This window comes from Thalia democratica, chromosome 5, assembly GCF_965202585.1.
Source record: "Thalia democratica chromosome 5, ktThaDemo2.hap1.1, whole genome shotgun sequence".
NCBI lineage: Eukaryota > Metazoa > Chordata > Thaliacea > Salpida > Salpidae > Thalia > Thalia democratica.
In genome coordinates this window covers 50,757,633-50,778,331 of record NC_139169.1, presented here as the reverse complement: position 1 = coordinate 50,778,331, position 20,699 = coordinate 50,757,633, and the positions used below count along the sequence as shown (strand labels likewise).

The 20,699-nt window shown below is 28.9% G+C and overlaps 1 protein-coding gene across 3 annotated transcripts in view; it reads left to right on the top strand.

Moving 5' to 3' along the window:
- LOC145835471 (coiled-coil domain-containing protein 78-like) overlaps nt 1-20,699 on the top strand; it is a 77,382-nt gene that overhangs the window by 53,052 nt on the left and 3,631 nt on the right. For all 3 annotated transcript variants that reach the window (XM_082943080.1, XM_082943079.1, XM_082943081.1), the window contains 5 exons: nt 6,596-6,793; nt 7,543-7,668; nt 7,814-7,918; nt 9,946-10,061; nt 19,956-20,174. In XM_082943080.1, coding sequence (XP_082799206.1) covers nt 6,596-6,793; nt 7,543-7,668; nt 7,814-7,918; nt 9,946-10,061; nt 19,956-20,174 — 764 coding nt within the window. The remainder of the gene's footprint in view (nt 1-6,595; nt 6,794-7,542; nt 7,669-7,813; nt 7,919-9,945; nt 10,062-19,955; nt 20,175-20,699) is intronic.

Below are 20,699 nucleotides of genomic sequence, written 5' to 3'. Positions count from 1 at the left end.
TCCGGATCCGGGTCCGGCCGGATCCTAACAGAGATCCGGCCGGACCCGGATCTAGTTAGTAAAAAAGAGCATACTGAAAAGTATTTTTTCAAAAACAAACCCTGTGTAAATTAATAAGAGTCATTTTCGTCAGTTAAAATTAAACACCTACCGTGATTGGCTCATTTTGTACACATAACTAATTTACATTTGTTTACATTAATACTATGAAATAAACATTTCATGAAATGCAACTCTTTACATATGTTGTAAAATTGAAAACTTTGGAATGAATACTTGTATTATTTATTGTTTAAAGTTGAGCTCAGAGAATATTTAGAGTTAATACGGTTGAATGTACGAGCCAATGAGAATCATATGACGAAATGTTTTAAACTAAATACTGATGCAACAAAACATCAGAACATGACAGGCAGTTTATATGTAACCAGTTAGTTAGTTTGGTGTGCAGCTTGAAGCAACAAAATATCTTGAACGTTTTTGTGAATGCTTATTGTAAGTAGTGTTTTGTATTAAAAGTGAATATTTCAACATGTGTTTAATTGTTTAAATATTTAATCAAGGTTTATAGTTTAATAGTTTATTAAAAATTTTACAGTTTTTTGTTTACTAATAGTTTAATTTAATTTTTAGTGTTTTATTTTAACTCTTTTGATATAGATTTAAATAGCTTCCAGTTTTTAAAGTGTTACCAAAGTAATCAATAATTTTGTATATGCTAGTTTTTCTTGTTGTGTTTTATATTAAAGATTAATCACTTAAAACTGTCGAGTCTGATTATAGAAAGTAGTCTCAGTTAGAGTTTAGTATTTGTTAGATACTAATTAAATAAGGTAGGATTTAACTATGATGGGTAGTACTAATAAGTTAAGTGTACCACAATCAGTCCACAACTTTACTACCAAATTGTCAACCTTTGCTAGCTGTTCTACTGATTATTAGATTAAAGTAATTTTTCAGTTTTTAAAAACCTTATTCTGACTCAGGCTTGTTTATACTCACTCTAGCTAGTTTTATTGACTTAAACCCGGATCCGGACTTTTTTTTCAAGTTAGAATCCGGCCGGAACCGGACCCGGACTTTTTTTTCAAATTAAAATCCGGCCGGAACCGGACCCAGACTTTTTTTTCAAATTAGAATCCGGCCGGATCCGGATATCAGACAAAAATGGCAATGTCCGGCCGGACCCGGATAGTGAGTCCGCTACATCACTAGTATAAACTAGCCTGAGTCAGAATGAGGTTTTTATAAACTGAAAAAAAAGAACTTTAATCTAATAATAAGTAGAACAGCTAGCCACAAGGTTTACAAATTTAGGTGTTATTTACAATTAAAAATCTGAAATTAAGTCCATGAATAAAATACACTAGAAAAATACAAAATATTGAAAACTGGATCAGCTCAAACTCATTCAAAATTTAAAAGAAAACTAGCCTGATTTTTATAAAAAACTTAACTAGCCTGAGGCAGTCCAAGATTTTCTGAAATTCCCAAAAATTTTCAAACTAGCAGGGTTGCCACCGTTTAAGTCAATAAAACTAGCTAGAGTGATTATAAACAAGCCTGAGTCAAAATGAGGTTTTTAAAAACTGAAAAAAATTACTTTAATCTAATAATCAGTAGAACAGCTAGCAAAGGTTGACAATTTGGTAGTAAAGTTGTGGACTGATTGTGGTAAACTTAACTTATTAGTACCACCCATCATAATTAAATCCTAACTTAATTAATCAATATCTAACAAATACTAAATTCTAACTGAGACTACTTTATATAATCAGACACGGCAGTTTTGAGTGATGAATCTTTTATATAAAACACAACAAGAAATACTAGCATATACAAAATTATTAATTACTTTGGTAACACTTTAAAAACTGGAAGCTATTTAAATCTATATCAAAAGACTTAAAACAATAAACTAAAAATTAAATAAAACTTTTAGTAAAGAAGAAACTGTAAAATTTTTAATAAACTATTAAACTATAAACCTGGCTTAAATATTTAAACAATTAAACACCAGTTGAAATATTCACTTTTAAGACAAAACACTACTTACAATAAGCATTCATAAAAAAGTTCAATATATTTTGTTGCATCAAGCTACACGCCAAACTAACTAACTGCTTACATATAAACTGCATGTCATGTTCTGATGTTTTGTTGCATCATTATTTAGTTTGAAACATTTCGTCATATGATTCTCATTGGCTCGTACATTCAACCGTATTAACTCTTAATATTCTCTGAGCTCAACTTTAAACAATAAATAATGCAAGTATTCATTCAAAAGTTTTAAATTTTACAACATATGTAAAGAGCTGCATTTCTGAAATGTTTATTTCATAGTTTAAATGTAAACAAATGTAAATTAGTCACGTGTACAAAATGTGCCAATCACGGTAGGTGTTTAATTTTAACTGACGAAAATGACTCTTATTAATTTACACAGGGTTGGTTTTTGAATAAATACTTTTCAGTATGCTCTTTTTTACTAACTAGATCCGGGTCCGGCCGGATCTCTGTTAGGATCCGGCCGGACCCGGACTTTTTTTTTCAAATTAGGATCCGGCCGGAACCGGATCCGGACTTTTTTTTCAAATTAGAATCCGGCCGGAACCGGATCCGGACTTTTTTTTCAAATTAGAGTCCGGCCGGATCCGGATATCAGACAAAAATGGCAATATCCGGCCGGACCCGGACCCGGATAGTGAGTCCGGTACATCACTAGTTTAAACTAAAAGCTAAATCTATCGTCGGTCGTTAAACTAAATAGTATTGGTGTAAGCTTAATCTGTAGTAGTCTTAGTATGTAATAACTAGTGATGTACCGGACCAACAATTTCGGGTCCGGCCGGACCCGGATCAGGACTTTTTTTTCAATTTAGAATCCGGCCGGAACCGGACCCGGACTTTTTTTTCAAATTAGAATCCGGCCGGAACCGGACCCGGACTTTTTTTTCAAATTAGAATCCGGCCGGAACCGGATCCGGACTTTTTTTTCAAATTAGTATCCGGCCGGATCCGGATATCAGACAAAAATGGCAATATCCGGCCGGATCCGGACCCGGATAGTGAGTCCGGTAAACACTAGTATAAACTAGCCTGAGTCAGAATGAGGTTTTTAAAAACTGAAAAAAATAACTTCAATCTAATAATAAGTAGAACAGCTAGCCACAAGAATGACAAATTCATGTGTTATTTACAATTAAAAATCTGAAATCAAGTTCTGGAACAAAATTAACTAGAAAATCACAAAATATTGAAAACTGGATCAGCTTAAACTCATTCAAAATCTAAAAGAAAACTAGCCTGAGTTTTTATAAAAAACTAAACTAGCCTGAGGCAGTCCAAGATTTTCTAAAATTCCCAAAAATTTCTAAACTAGCAGGGTTGCCACTGTTTAAGTCAATAAAACTAGCTAGAGTAAGTATAAACAAACCTGAGTCAGAATGAGGTTTTTAAAAACTGAAAAGAAATACTTTAACCTAATAATCAGTAGAACAGCTAGCAAAGGTTGACAATTTGGTCGTAAAGTTGTGGACTGATTGTGGTACACTTAACTTATTAGTACTACCCATCATAATTAAATCCTACCTTATTTAATTAATATCTAACAAATACTAAATTCTAATTGAGACTACTTTCTATAATCAGACAGGACAGTTTTGAGTGATGAATCTTTTATATAAAACACAACAAGAAATACTAGTATATACAAAATTATTAACTACTTTGGTAACACTTTAAAAACTGGAAGCTATTTAAATCTATATCAAAAGACTTAAAACAATAAAATAAAAATTAAATAAAACTTTTAGTAAAGAAGAAACTGTAAAAATTTTAATAAACTATTAAACTATAAACCTGGCTTAAATATTTAAACAATTAAACACCTGTTGAAATATTCACTTTTAAAACAAAACACTACTTACAATAAGCATTCACAAAAAAGTTCAAGATATTTTGTTGCTTCAAGCTGCACACCAAACTAACTAACTGCTTACATATAAACTGCCTGTCATGTTCTGATGTTTTGTTGCATCAGTATTTAGTTTCAAAAAATTTCGTCATATGATTCTTATTGGCTTGTACATTCAACCCGTATTAACTCTAAATATTCTCTGAGCTCACTTTTAAACAATAAATAATGCAAGTATTCATTCCAAAGTTTTGAATTTTACAACATATGTAAAGAGTTGCATTTCTGAAATGTTTATTTCATAGTTTAAATGTAAATTAGTCACGTGTACAAAATGAGCCAATCACGGTAGGTGTTTAATTTTAACTGACGAAAATGACTCTTATTAATTTACACAGGGGTTGTTTTTGAAAAAATACTTTTCAGTATGCTCTTTTTTACTAACTAGGTCCGGGTCCGGCCGGATCTTTGTTAGGATCCGGCCGGACCCGGATCCGGACTTTTTTTTCAAATTAGGATCCGGCCGGAACCGGATCCGGACTTTTTTTTCAAATTAGAGTCCGGCCGGATCCGGATATCAAACAAAAATGGTAATATCCGGCCGGACCCGGACCCGGATAGTGAGTCCGGTACATCACTAGTAATAACCTACGGAATACTAGTAATAAGACTACAATTGTTTTCTTATCTAAGTTTAATCTGTAGTAATAAACAATAATCAACAACCATTTTTAGATTTAACAAATGTAACGATAAAAGAGAAACTCACGCCTTTTACAAATTAGAGCTTGTAAGTTGTTTGAACGGGCGCTAATAAACTAGCTTTTAAACTGTTTTTGTATCTCAGTAACTCATGCTGAAGTCAGAATTAAGTTACGAAAAACGATAAATTTGAGCGTATCAAACAACTAAATTTAGCCATAGTTTAACACCAGTAGATGTTAAACACCTGAGTTTTGGTACTTGAAGCAGACTTAGCCATATCAGTAGTTGTTCAACACCCTGAGAGCTAAGTTGATTTAGTAATTAAAACAATCAGAAAGCTGTGTCGCAATTTGTTCTGAAGTCAGTGTTTACATTCGAAAAAGTAGACCTTTCACGTATAACGACTTAAGACTACATTGGTTGAACAACAGCAGTTGTTCTGATAAGACTGATAAGTTATATTGGAGAACTTTCAAGGTGCCCCTTTTACGTGTTCACCTGCAGCAACTTATTAAAAAAATTTAAAGAAATTATACCTTTATTTTTGGTATTTTGAATTAAAGTATTATATAGTTATTTGTATTAACTAAAAAAGATTGCTAAATTTACTGAGATGTAAAGTGCTTATTAAATAACGATGCGCAAATTAAATATTTTATTTACAACCAGGTTTCGGTGACAAAAAATTGCGACCTTTTCAAGTAAAATAGATAATAAACTTTATTGGTTTACTATTAATAGTAAACTTGTTTACTATTTTTTTTTACTTAAAAAGGTCGCAATCATTTTGTCACTGAAACCTGTTTGTAAATAAAATATTTAATTTGTACATCAAGACAAAAGTTTTAAGTTAGGGGATTTTTTTATGGTAGTTTTTTTCAAAGCTCCTAACAAAAATACAACGCGTTGCCACGGGAGAGGTCCAATATTTTTTTACAAAATTTATTATTAGCCTTTATGTAAAAGCTCAAGTTATGTACTATAAAATACTCTATTTGTAGAACAATTAATTTTTTAATAAACTTTCAGGTACAGTCTTTTTTGTGAAAAGTTTCTGATTTAAGCGTATGGATAATAAATTTTCATTGCGGTTTTTCTTACAACTTTGAGTTTATTAAAATCTATCTTCTCTTTAATTTCTTAACCAATAAAACTCAAGTTTTCTTTGCATTATAAGAACAAGTCGTATAGTAATAATTTAAACAAATATAGAAATTGGCATTGTATAACCAAAATAAAAACATATTTATTTATAATATTTTTTACTCAATGTTTGAATCAAACGTACATTCATGATTGTTTGTTAATGATTCAAGACTAGACTGAGAAAGTTTGAGAACGATTGGTAAAACTATGTAAATAAGATAGATTTTTTTTCCAATCTAGTTCTTCCATAAGGAAGCTATAAAACTCTCCTACTTTTTATCATCACATTTAAAAAGTAACTTTAATTTTTAGAAACAGTAAAAAAACAATAACCTACTATGTTAAAGATCTTTATACAAATACAATATAAAGTATTATACAATATAAAAGTGCCCTACCCCACTCCCTATGCCTTAAGGAATTTTTTTATCAAAATATATTTTTCAATCGTATATTTTTTGTTTTAATTTAAAACTAAAGATCAACTTTTTAGTGAAATAACTATTAAATACTTTTGCTTATTTCTTAATTTAAAATTGTTCATAGGGTAGTTTTAAATTATTAATAAATTTAAGATGACTTTTTAAGATAGTTATTAAGTAAACAACTAAATAATTAAAAGCACATTTGTACTTTATTTTTTTTTTACTTTTAGTAATGTGTGTTCTTGATGACCGAGAGGTCTGTTCGTGAACTCAGGTCCTTGGACCAAAGTGTTTTTTGGGCACCTTTTTTTTCCATGTTCAATAAACTTAATGAAATAAAGAGTCATTGAAAACTTAGAGCATAAATTTGGTTTATTTTTAAAACTCACTAAAATTGTAGATACTTAGAAGTTCTCGTAAAGGAAAATTGAAGATAAATGAAGATAAAATGACTTCAGAAGCGCTGTTAAGAGTGAGAAAAGTGTTTGATGAACAAACTGCAGAACTTGAAAACAAGTTATCAGAGTTGAAATCACAAATTAGCACCGCGTATCTATTTGTTCAAAGCATGACTATAAAACGTGCAGAAGAAGACACCGTTGGTATTTTAATTTGTATGATTTCACAAATGTTTATTAAATAAAAACAAGACAAAAGATTGAAAAACCAAATTAAAAAAGTAATACATTATCTATATTCATAAGATGCTGAATTTTCTTAAATACAATATAAAATTTTATAAAGTTAAACAAGTTCTAAATGCATAAACTTTTTTGAATACAGTTTAAATAAAATATTTTAGTATAAAAAAATTATGTTTAATTATTTTTTGTAACATAAGATAAATGATGAAAAATTGCATATTTAGTTTTACACGAAGCTTTTCGACAGAATTTTTGAATCCTTTTCAAAGAAAAAAATGAATTATAAATTACATACTAAGTTATGAATTTTGAAATATGCTTAAGAAGTTATGACTTATTATAAATTATTATTATCTATTAATTTAGTTTTAAAATAGAGGTTAAATTGTAGCGTCCTTAAAATAAACAAAAGTTAAGTGAGAATATGCCAAGCAAAAATTAGATTAAGTGTTTCTCTTACATTAAATGAATTTGAATATTTATTTAGGTCACTCTGTTTGCCTCTTTTTAAATTTCTAAAGTTTCGTAAAATTTCTGAAATGTTATAGTATGTACAGTTAAAAAAGAAGTTGAACAGATTTCTATTTTTATCAGTTTCACTATGGTCGGCAATTCTTCAAAATATTAAACGTGATGTCTCTCCTCTATAATTAAACTAGCTACATACTTATTCAATTTGTTAACAATAATAACTTATTTTCAGAACATTGAAATACTAAAAGAACAACAGATAAGTTTAAAAAATGAAAATACAACATTGCAAAATCTTCTCAAAGAGGCAAATGAAGACTACAGAAAGAAATTATGGAAATATATCCAGGACATTTCTGTTAGAAAATTTTCAAACAAATAGCTTTTTTGGTTAAACTTCAAACCTAACATATAGTTTTTTTTTCGTGTATCTTTGTTTCATAGATCTTTTACAAGTATTTATTAACTATGTTTTATAGATTTAAGTTGGTAAAACAAAACAGAACTTCGTAGACAATACTAACAAAATGAATAAGTCAAAGCAAAAGTATCAAAATGAAGAAGATTTAAAAGACTCAATGAAAATTGAAACTGATAAAATGTTCCAAGTTTGTTCTCCATAAGTGTTTAGAAATAAACAAAAGTTGTTTCAAGCTTTAGTTAACTTAAAAATGAATTACTTAAAATAGTTGCATTGAATAAAAAGTTTAACCAATGTTTTAACCAATTGAATTAGATTATTAAATTAACAGCTACCAATAAAATATTTATAATGATAACTAGTTGGTTTTTTTTTTTGTACTAATAATGAAATGATAATAACAAATTTTTACTATATTCTTTCTTTATTAAACTAACATATGTTACCACACTTCAACGGAACTCTGTAAAAAATAAATCCTGTAAGAAAATAATAGAAACTAAAGTAGGTAGGTATATATCAGAATTGCCAAAAACCTGGAATCCTTGAATTTAACAATTGAGGCTAAAAAACCTGGATTTTTGAACAAAAATCACTAAAAAACCTGGAATTTTAAACAACATTTACATGTTAGTAGTAAAATTTTGATTTGACACAAAAAATATATTGTATATATTAAAAAACTTGGCATCATCAAAAATAGTTTTTTATTAAAAAACACATTCAAAGTAGTTTTACAGTATCTTTTCAATGTTGTTATAGTACTCAACACGATTTTTTACTTTAAACTTAATTTTGAATTAAAAATAGATCATAAAACGTGTAGTTTAATAAATCTGGAAGAAATTTTTAAAACCTGGATAAAATTTTCCGAAAACATTTGGCAACCCTGTATATATAATATATGTGTTTACTAAAGATAAGAACAACTACTATATATAAATAGTTAATAATAGATACAATATATAGTATTAAATGCGACTGTTATAAAACTATATAATATTTGTAATTATTAATTCTGAATTCTAAAAAAATGTAAAGTAAAACACAAATTAAAATAACCAATCAAAATATAAACTACTTACATGCATATCCAAAAGATACTAATGCACAATAATAAAAGGTTTTTAAGTATACAAAAATTAACTAATAATCACGTCACAATATTATGTTTAAAAACATTAACAATTTAAAATGCATTTATCTTGCATTTTCTGTCAGATATTTTTTTTTTCCACTAAAAAAAAACAGCCGAGCACTTTAACTAAATAGAGCTTTCACAGTTATTTTAAATACATAAAAAATTAAGAAGTTATGCTATCAAATCCAAATATTTTAAATAAAATAAGTAAAACAACAAACATTAGTTAATGAAATAAAAAAAAAAATTTGATTTAAAGTACTACGAAATGATATATACTTATCATTTAATTGTAGTTTTGGATACATAAAGCTATAGAAACTTGAAGCATTATAAATCTTTATGATATTAGTAATGATAAAATTAAATTTATATTACAAGTAAAGTAAAATACAAGTTCAAATAATTTTTAAGATATAATTTCCTTGCATGCTGATTAAAAAATACTGAAGCACAAAACGAAAATTTTTATTAACTACTCAAAATATTGATGAATAATTAAGTCAAAACCGTGCCCAAAAACACCACAACTTAAATTGCATATACTTTACATAGTATGTAAAATAATTTATCATTAAATTAAAAAAAAAATTCGGGTATTATAGTTACATAGATTTTTTCAGGGTTGCTGGAAACCTGGAATCCTGGAAAAAACCTTAAACTTGACAATTTAGGCTACAAAAACTGAAATTTTTGACAAAAATGACTAAAAAAAAAATTCTAAACAATTTTTACACCTTTAGTAGTAAAATTTCGATTTGACACAAAACATCTATCGTAAAGATAGAAATTTTTTGGCATCATCAAAAAGTTTTTTTATAAATAACACACTTAAAAAAGCCTTACAATATTTTTTCAATGTCGTTATACTATATAACACAGTTTTTTACCTTAAAACTTAATTTTAAATAAAAAATAGAACCCAACACCATATGTTAGTTTACTAAAAAAATGATACTGTGAAAATTTGTTATTATATAGTCCAGTGTACTTGCTTCGCTAGGATCTCTATTAGCAAATGATTAACTTTAGATAAAGAAAATATGAATTATTATAATTAGAATTGCATGTAGGAAATGAAAGCAGCGTTTAGGATAAGAGAAGAACAACTAACTAAGGCTGCTCATAATTTTAAAAAACAAAGCAAAAGAATTGCAATTAAACAAGAATTACTTCTAATACATTACAGGTTTAAAAACTAATTGAAAATTATAATTTGATATATAAAAAAAAGATCATAAATAAAAATATGAACCTCATTTAGCTTGTAATTTTTAATTCTTAAAGCTTAGCGTATTAAAATCTAAGGGATACCTGAATATAGCTGGTTAAATGTTTACTATTGATATCATCAATCGACATACGCTTTGATGATTTACTAAATCAGTAATACTTTAGATTTAGACGTTCAGATTAGAACTTCACGTAAATTTTATTTAATTTGTTTCTTAATAATTATAATAAATCAAATTATATTTTTAAAAGATATTTTATACTCAAATGAAATAAGTGAAATTAAATGTACGATAAGATATATTAAAAACAACCGCGTAGGTAGAACTTTTCGTCAGAATGTTAAAATAACTCGAAGACAAACTAAAGTTGATTTGAATAAACATTTGCTATTTTGCTTACAGCAACGTGGAATGGACAGAAATTCTAAACTTAATCGGTGGCGTAGTTTGTTGGCTTCTTGCTATCCTTGTTAAAATAATTCCTTTTTTTGCTATCTTCGACCTTGCTTCGCCATCTCCGCTAGTGTGTAAAAAAACGTTTTTTACTAAACTCTAACAAATACGTCACGTTTCTTTTTCTCAGTTTTTTCTTCTCTACAATATTGTTAAGGTGATGATTTTTTTTTAATCTTTCCAGTAAAACTATAAGCTCTTTCGTTATGATAAAAAACGAAATGATAAGTTTTACGATTGCTTCGGTATAGATCTGTTATCTTGTAGAACTGTTTTTGTTTACCATCAAGATCAGTTTCCGCGACAGATAGCAACTGATTTCGTTCTCATTTAACTCGTACGGCACACATATAGTCACTTAAAGCCAATGTTTTAATCTAACCAAACGTTCTTCAGCACCTTTGTACTAAATCATCCGTTTGTGGGTACAATCAAAAAATTAAGCAACTTTACGTCACTGTATTATTGAAATGATGTATAGCATTAATTTGAAAGTTTTGGAAAACTTAAATGTTTGACTGAAAGTTTTTAAATATATCAAACAATTAAAGCATACTTGATAAAATCTTTTGACTTTTAATAACTTTTTTTTTAACATCAGTCTCAAACTCTACCCCTTGCAACGATAAACGTTTTCTGGGTGTTATAGATTGAGCAACTTTACTTCAATTTATTAGCTTAGCCTTATTCAGTACAGTTATAGCGTTTACTTTATTTTTAATTGCCAAACGCTATGGCAAGTTTTTTTTTTTTTCAAGCCAACTCAGAATAGTTGGAATTTTTTTGTAAAAAAGAAGCTAGTTTTTTTTATTTGAGAAACGCAGGCTCGCTTACAAATAACTTGCAAAAATTAGGCTAAATTATTGGATAATTTTAAGTTTGACTCGACTTAGTATTAAATATGTTTATATTTTTTGGTTAACTTTTGTTTTACTATTTCATTTTTGTTAATTTTACAGTGTTGTTTTAAACTGTTAGGAATTAATTTCTGTCCTTCGGTAAAATCTACTTTAATAAAACTTAAAAATTGGTTCTAGTAATTTATTCTAATTATTTTTTAACGAAAAATATATTTAAGAAAATTCAAGAAGACTTAAACTAGAAAAATCTCAAACAAAATAATTACTTAAAACACAAAATTACAAGAAAACAAAATTTAAATAAATCCGAAAGCTAAAATTTGTAAGTTTATAAATTCAACGCTGAATCCCTCTTGGCTTATCAGTAATAATCACAAACATCAACAAACGTTCAAGCTTATCAGTATCTGGCTCATCAGCAACAAGCTCATCATAACAAAGCGTTTTTGAAATAAATACAAACAGATTTTCATCTTATAGGTTTCATTTGTGACCTACTATGAAATACTTCACTCTCAAGCTTCCTTGGCCAAAAAAAAAATTTAACCTACGTAAGGAAAGTAACACCTTATTTTTTAAGGGACCCTTGAAGCAGGTATGTGCTCTTCCTCTACCTCACTTGATTCACCAGTACTGGCACCGTTGGAATTTTTAGCAACGTTTTCAAAGTAATCAGCACATTCATGATCTACGCTGCCCTCAAGTGAGCTTTGTAAATTTCTGTGCCAACCATGGAATCCCTTTGTTTCAATGCTTGTTGAAACTGGTTTGTACAATGTACACCCTTAGAAAGCTTCTTGTTTCTCAGAGTCTGTCTCCGTGAAGAATAAAATCTTACCGCGTGATGATCACGTGGATAAGGATGTCCCATTTACACGGATGGGCGCCGCCCTGGTTCTGCAGTACACACCTACTGCTAAAAAAAGGAATTGCAATTTCCTAGTTCTCTGGTTGAACGGTTCTGCATTCTTAACAAATCTTGTACGCAGTGTTTTTTTTTTAATTTCTATGTTTTCCTTCTTCCATCGAACATCTGGACCAGAGAACTTATCTAGCTATTTAAAAAATTCAAAACTATCTCGCAGCTGACGTCCAAATATAATTTCATCTGGAGACACTTGACAATATCTATAAAAAGGATTTCTCAACTGAAGCATCGCACTTAATAATACCTAAGCTTCCTGATGATCAATATAAGTTCATCTTTTTGCCTGTTTGACAGCTACGTCCGCTATTCCATTTGATCTCGAGTGGCAAGCGTAGGCTATTTGACGTGTAGCATTCCAAGTCTTCAGGAATTCCTTAGTTGTACTTGACGAAAATTCTGGTAAACCATCACTTGATATTTTCTACGGTTCTCCAAATCTGCAAAATAAACTCAAAGACAATTAATCAACCCTTACAAACCAGCGTTAAATGTTCCGCTTGACGTTTAGAATACTTCTGACCTACCTGAAAATTTGTCACCCACTCCTAGAAATCTGTTTCATGCAAATTAGAAAAAAATTGCAAATATCTTTTCAAACGAACTTGTGAAATCATCAGATAATTTTTTTGGTGAAGATGATTGCTAAGAAAAGTTAAGGTTGCAGCTTTCTTCGAATTGATTCAATTTCTTGTGTAATACCAGACCAGAAGACAATCTGTTGAGCACGATTGTGCATCCTTGGTGCGTTTAATGTAACTTGTTAAGAATACAAGAATGTAAACTGAAAGGCACAACAACTCTGTTCTTGTAACTCCGACACTAAAGTACAACGCACCATCGTTTCTAAAATACGCTGACAAAGATTAATTAAGTTTCAAGCTTCGGCCATCCTCAATACACCTGGTAACTCTTGAAAGTCCTTTGTCATTTAGTGTCTCTTCGACTATTTCTTTCCAAGTGATTGCCATTTAATGTATTTCATTACTTAATAAAGCAGTCAGAAGTGATTCTGTTAAATAAACAGTATGCAATTTCATTTTATTGGCCAAGGTTAGATATAAAGATTTGGCAACTGCAGCTAAATTGGTTTTACATAGCATATAATGCTTCAAAAGCCATGGCAGTACGCGTTGTTTCAGTCTAAATATGCGTGTGTTATGAATTTTTTTAAAGGCGCAATCACCAAAATAAAATTCTAGTTGCCTATGGTCCGTAGTAACCACAAGACCTTTGCAGCCCTTAGTTAAATACTTTACCTGCTCTAAGACCAGGCAACGGCAAGCGACTCTCTTCAATAGTAGCATAATACTTTTCTGATTAATTCAGACACCTTTCCTGCAAGTGTCAACTTCTAGCCGGTGTGCAGCAGTCTGCTAGCCAAAAAATACAATTTCAGTGTTTCTGCATTAGAAAGTAGCCCAAACTTTGCATTGACCAATCTGGTCTGAGACAAGTCAGTTTCCTAAGATGAAAAAAAAACTGACATCACTTCTTATTGCGTCAATGATCACCTTTTTTGTTTCAATAGATTATTGTATCAATTTTTCTATCCACGTGAATTTGCTTTTAGAACTGAGAAAGTCTCTAAAAGGTGCCATGACTTTACAAAGTTTAGCACAGTTCGTAACTTGATTTATTCAGCCAAATCAGCTCCGTATATCTGTAGCAGACTTTGATGTTGGAAAATTGCGAATAGAGTCCAAGTACTCAGGCAAAAGGCTTAGTATTTTAATTAGTAATTCTGAAACTTGCAAAATCAATGGACTTTTGACTAAACTGTAATTTCTTTGGATTTAGATTTGTTTTAAACCTTGCGAACTTTTGACAGGAAATCTATTGCTTGCCATAAGTGGTATTTTAATTTCAAATCAAAATACACTCAGTCATCCACACATCTTATTTGTCTCTCAAAATCAAATAAAAAGGCGGCCAATCGACGATTGTAACCATCACCATACTTGATTTGTTCTAGAATAAGAACAGACCAGTGTTTCTCTAAGCGAGTCATTAAAGAAATTTTGGGGATGGCATAAGTAGCAAAGGGGTAAGCAGCCTTGAGTAGAAAAGAGGCTACAGCATGGCCATGAGGCAATAATTTGAAACGTACACTAGATATTCTGGAGTTGTTAATGAAGAGCAAAAAAAAATTCATAAGCGTATGTAAATGTTGATCATACCAATTCGATCATCAAGTTACATGTGGTCTGATTTTCGAGCTGGTATGATCGACCCTTTTGTTAAACTTGAGCTTGTCTCACAGCATACGAAAATCCAAGCTTCTGCTCTGCAGACTTTCGTCGATGTTTTTGTTGAGGCGTATTTAAGGGTAGTTTTGAAACTTATATTACCATTATGAGAAAATTTTAGAAATTTAGAGGCCATAAGCTGTAAAAGGGGGAGCCACAAGACCATAATTTGAAACTTACACTAGATATTCTGGAGTTGTTATTGAAGAGCAAAAAAAAAATTATAAGAGTCTTTGGCGTTTTTAATTGTAAAGTTTTGATAAATCTTTTCAGAGGTACCATAGCTTATGACTTAAGGGAGCCTTATAAACTGTATTCGACCTACAAGCACTTTTTTTTTTCAATTATGCATGAATTTTTAAGTTGAGGTACTCTAAACATTTTTTAAGAACTTGAATTGTCATGTAACCGCACTTAGTAATTTATATCAGTGGTCCTCAAGCTGATCAGAATCTGTGCACACTGAACTTTTAAAAATTTGTGCACCTCATATTTAGAGAGAATTTTAAAAATCAAGAAACCAGAATATCTAGTGTTATTTTTTTAAATTAAGTCCCCAAAGTATCTAGTTTAAGTTTCATATCTCTTGCACAGTAGGCCCGAAACTGGAAATAGTGAACAAATGAAAAAGGAATTTTTCTTTGAAAGTTTGTGGCTAGAAAGAAAAGATTCTGATGCATTTATAGCTTTAAACTAAACTAAAAAATTCGGTTAAATGACAATTCAAATCCGGACAACTCAAATTCCGATAATTTAAGTACTTAAAGAAATATTTAAAAGACTATATTTCAAAAAGTAATATAAATTTGAAAAAGTACATATGTAATTATTAAAAAAATCTACAAGCCACTTTTTTTTTTGCAAAGTCTGAAATATTTTTTAAAATATTTTAGCATTACTAAAAATAACTATGATTTTTACTTTATTTAACCCATATCCCATATAATATTTAATTTTTTGCAAAAAGAAAAAAATTGCATTTAGATATTAATAGGACCTACATACATATTTTTTGTACTTGACAAATATACATTACTTTTAAGTTGTGGCTCTTTCAATTTCTTTTTAAGAATTTGAATTATCGGAATTTGAATAGTCGTGCACCCAAAAAATTCCATCTATAAGTAAAGTTTTGGCAGTTGGAGCGAGGCAGTTTGAAGGGTTTTTGCCAAATAGAAATTTTAAAGTCTATAAATTCAAAAATTAACGGTAAATTAAAACTATTAAAAAGTACTTTAACATAAAAGTACTTTATAAATATTTTCATAGTTTGAAAGAGGTATTTTTAAGCTTCTTTTGATAACTTAAATTTATAGGTTTACCAAATTTTAATTCCTTTTTTGTAAGTTTAAAACATAGTAATAATAGCTATTGCATCCTTTTTTATTAATACTATAGTAAAGTTTCTAAAACTAACCTATTTCGGGCACGCCGCATCCATATATGTGTATATTTTTTTTGAAGTCCTCACTTTTATTCGATTTAAAAAATCTAACAAAACATTTATATAATGTATTTTTTTATTCAGTTTTAGCCGACGTATTCTTTTAAAAATATCCTATAGAGCATAATAAAGTTTGTAATTAATAATTTTAGTAAAAATATTTTTTTATTTATTAAAAATTAACATATAATATTATTTATAATAAATGTTTACTATTAAAAAACAAAAATAATCAAAATAAGAATTGTCTTTTTTTTAAAAACAGACATACTTTTATTGTAAAAAAAGCATAAAGAAAAAAACATTTTGTAAGATCTACTCCCTAAAGTCTGGTAACTTTTTTTTTATTTTAGGAGTGTTTTTATTTAGTTTAAAATGTTCAGTAGATACATCTTATAGTCTATTAAAATTATATATTTGTTAAGATTTATGAAAAAATTTCACGCAAAAATGTCCTTTAATGATCATTTTAAAAGAGGTTTTATTCACTTTTTCCAGTTGAACGCGATTTTAGCCTGAAAGCCAGTTCTGCACGATACAGGCCTAAGGTAATAACTAGAATTTAAAAATAAAATTTCATATATATGTTTATTATAAACCCTCAAGTACCAAGCAAGTTGGCTGCTACTGAGCTCGCTACAAACTATTTTCATTTTGAATTTAGTAAGCTTTGTAAATTTATCCGAAGGATGCGCCTAAAAACTCTTTTATTATTACTGCTAGACTTAATAATCGCTTATTTTCTAGCTTATGACTTGTTAATAAAAATGGAGTCTTGTTGAAACGTTCAGGTGTTTCCCATAATATTTGCTAAATCAACAAAAAAAAAGCGTTTTTTCATCGTTCGTTTCAGTTTTGTTTAGTAATTAAAATTTCATAAATTTATTTTTTTTTTGGGTAAGGTGGGTTCCCGATAATGATAAAGATAAATTATATTTTCTTTTAATCATTAAAATAATGCTGATTGTCAAATATTAGAGGAGACACCTTAACATTTCAATCAAACCCATGAAATTAGAATTCAAAATTACTTATAATCTATTTTGCTTTATAATATTTTCAACTCAACTTATAAAGTAACTTAAATTACTTATGTATTTTCAACTTTAACTTCATAGTAATTGACAACTTATTAACAAACTTATATAAGCATTATTTTTCAAACTTTAATTACTTTATAATTGGTTATTTAAATTATTAATTATCTATAGATTGCTTGTTTAGTTATTGAAGTTTATATTTAACAGTAACAATAAAATTTAACAAAACAAAAATGAGTAAAAAAAGTTAAATGAAGTACTTAAAACAATACAAATAGTCCACGTTCCAAAACAAAATACTTAACAACCACCGCGCCAAGCACGAAGCTAAAACTAAATTAAAATCTCTTGACCCTCTTATTAAGACTTTACTTTTGAATTTTACAGCACGAAAAAATACATTACTCTTTTACGCTGACAGAGGTCAATGTTACAGGTCTAATGTGCCCGTCAATTATGCTTTAAACCTTTTTTTATCTTCATTACAAACCCCTAAATATGTAGTTTAAGTATCATATCTTCCGTCAATTATGCCTAGACCTTTGTTTTTAATCTTTAATACTAACTCATGAATATCTAGTGTAACTTTTGAAAAATTTCTGGCTTGGCTGGTAAGTTTTACATGCTCGCCGGCCGCGGTTTGCCAAACCCTGCATTAAATTAATTTAATTCATGACCAAAAAAATAAAAAGGACACATTTAAACCAAAGTGACCAAAAAATGAAAAAAAAAAATAAACTACTTAAACTAAATTTAGGTTTAACCTTTAAATGCTTCGCTTAAAACAAATAAACACAAGTTGAAAAAAAAATTAAGTTTTTTATGCGCATCCCTAAATAAGTTTTATGCAAGCTAAAAATTTCATGTACCCAAAAAAGAATTAGTGAAAAGAAGTGATAACTGACTTCCTGGATTTGAAGCTCAACTTGAATGATATCTCTTTTATGCCTTACAAGAAACAAAAGGCTAAAATTATGTATGTCAACAAACAATCAAGCCGCCCTAAAAACATTATAAAACAAATTCCTAACATTATAAATCAATGCCTAAATCAACGATAAAGAAAAGAAGAAAATTTTCTAAAGACTAAAGATGAATATGAAAAAATAATGAAAAAATGCGGATACGATAACAAACTTAATTTTGAAAAACCTGAGCAACAACCAAAAAATAATCAAATACACAAAAGAAAAAGAAATGTAATCTGGTACAACCCTCCTTTTAGCAATTCTGTAAAAACTAATATTGGAAGAAAACTTATAAATCTAGTCAAAAAACACTTCAATAAACAAAATCCGCTAACAAAAATTTTCAACAAACATAATATGCGAATAAGTTATTCGTGCACGGCAAATTCAGAGAATATCATTAAGGCACACAACCAAAAAATTTTAAATCAAAACTCAGGAATTCGAAGTCAATGTGGCTGCGCTGGTAGCTGCAAATATAATTTGAAAGGGGGCAATTGCCGTTCAGAGAACATCGTCTACAAGGCCACAATTAACTCTGGCGTTGAGACGAGGTTCTATGTCGGCTTGTGCTCGACTCAGTTTAGATTCAGGTATGCCAATCATAAAAAATATTTTAAAGGCGGCATATATGAAAATGACACTGAACTTTTGAAGTATGTTTGTGGCTTAAAGCGCAGCGGCATTGACTTTGAAATATCCTGGGAAATTATAAAAAGAGCACAGCCTATAGCTGACGGCAATAGCCCAATATGTAGGCTGTGTCTCAAAGAAGCATCAGCCGTTGTATATACACTGAAAGACAAGAGATGCATAATTAAAAGAAGCGAGTTTGTATCGTCTTGTAGACATATAAAAAAGTCGCTTTTAAAGTTTAGCAAGTTTTAATTTCATCTTAAAATAACCAAAATTTCAATTTGTATCTTAATTTTATCTTATCTCTTTCAATTATCTGTCCTTATATATAGTTACTCACTGAAGTTTTATGAATGTTTGCCAGTTTATTGTCGGTTGGTAAATTATTTTTTGCACAAGCCGTTTTGCATGATTTTTGATAGTTTCAAAATTACGTCATAATCTATTTATGCAAAAACTTTTTAACTTTCATTTGTGATTTTGTTTTTTGCTTTATTTTAAACTTGTTTTGAAGCTGATGAGTGCATAGGCACGAAACTCGAGTCCTTTGAGTTTTGCATCTTTAAATAAACTTTTTTATTAATAAAGCCCTCAAGGTGGGCTCAGTGTGAAAAAAATTAATTTATTAAGTTAAACAATTTAATTCTGTACATATATATATATATATAAATTAACTTTTTTTTTAAGTTCTGGTGCTCGAAAAATTGAATTGGAGCTATATATTTATTTGACTTTATAAAAACAATAGGTTTATGCGACCGTTTCGTATATGAGATATATAACCTTAATTAAATCCATAGATATATATATAACAACTTGAATGAAAACTAATTTTGTAAAAAAAAAAGTAAGAAATTTCCCAAACTGCATTTAACAAAGTGCTTTATAAGAAAACAGGTAATATAGTAGGTATATTTGCCACCTCTTGTTTAGTTACGTTCTCTCGTTTAGTTACGCACTTTTGCTGTGGGCACAGTGTGCGTAGATTTGCGAGAGATGACTGTAATGAAACAGTAAAATTGAATTACAAAAAACATTGAAAAATAAACGTAAGACAAAAATTAATTTATTAAAAAACTATATGACGTAAATTATTGTTTTCGACGTAACACCATTATCGATAAAAATGTTTTGTTTACATTATGGTTGCTTATAATACTTTTATTCTTTTTTTTTGATAAAAAAAAAAGATATTTTTATCACAAATGAATATCATTTAAGGTATTTTATTTTAGGTTAAGTTACAACAAAATAATTTAATTGAAATTTCAAGGCATCAACGCGACCAGCTAATACTTGCAAGTGAGATGCAGCAAAACCTACCAGTTTTTCAAATCGGTCCCCAACCATCAAAATTAATATTAGATGAGAACAACCTGGCAAGCAAAAATAAAATTGAGCTTGACAAACTTCGAATGCATGTTGAAAATCTTATTGATGAGCTGCAAAACAAAAACTTTGAAATAGAAAAAATAAAAGATAAAAATAATTTGTTAGTTTAAAAGACCCTATATAAACAATATATTTGTAGGTTTGGTTTTTAATCATTTTTACTTTTTTACTTACATAGTTTTAAATACTACATGTCAACAATAGTTCCAACTATCCTGAAAAATATTAAATCATTTACACTTACTTAACATTTATCAAAGACTTATAAAGTTTTCAAATAACAAAAATTCATTTATTAACTTAAGCAACTATAATAAAATGACATAAGTTCAGCCAACTTATAATACAAATAAGTCTACGAAAAAAAAAAATTACAATAATCAATAAGACCAAATAACGAGACATAATATATTTTAGCTATCTGTTCAATCTAAACGTCTCAGAAAAAAGGCAAACACTTGGTAAAACTGGTAAACATGTTTTTTTTACCACATTCACACATACAATAACATTTTTAAATGTAACACAATAAAAATCTTAATCAGCTGCACTAGCGAATTCATAAACAGAATAAAAGCAGATAAAGATAAAACTATAACCAATGTTACAATAAAGTTTAAAAACA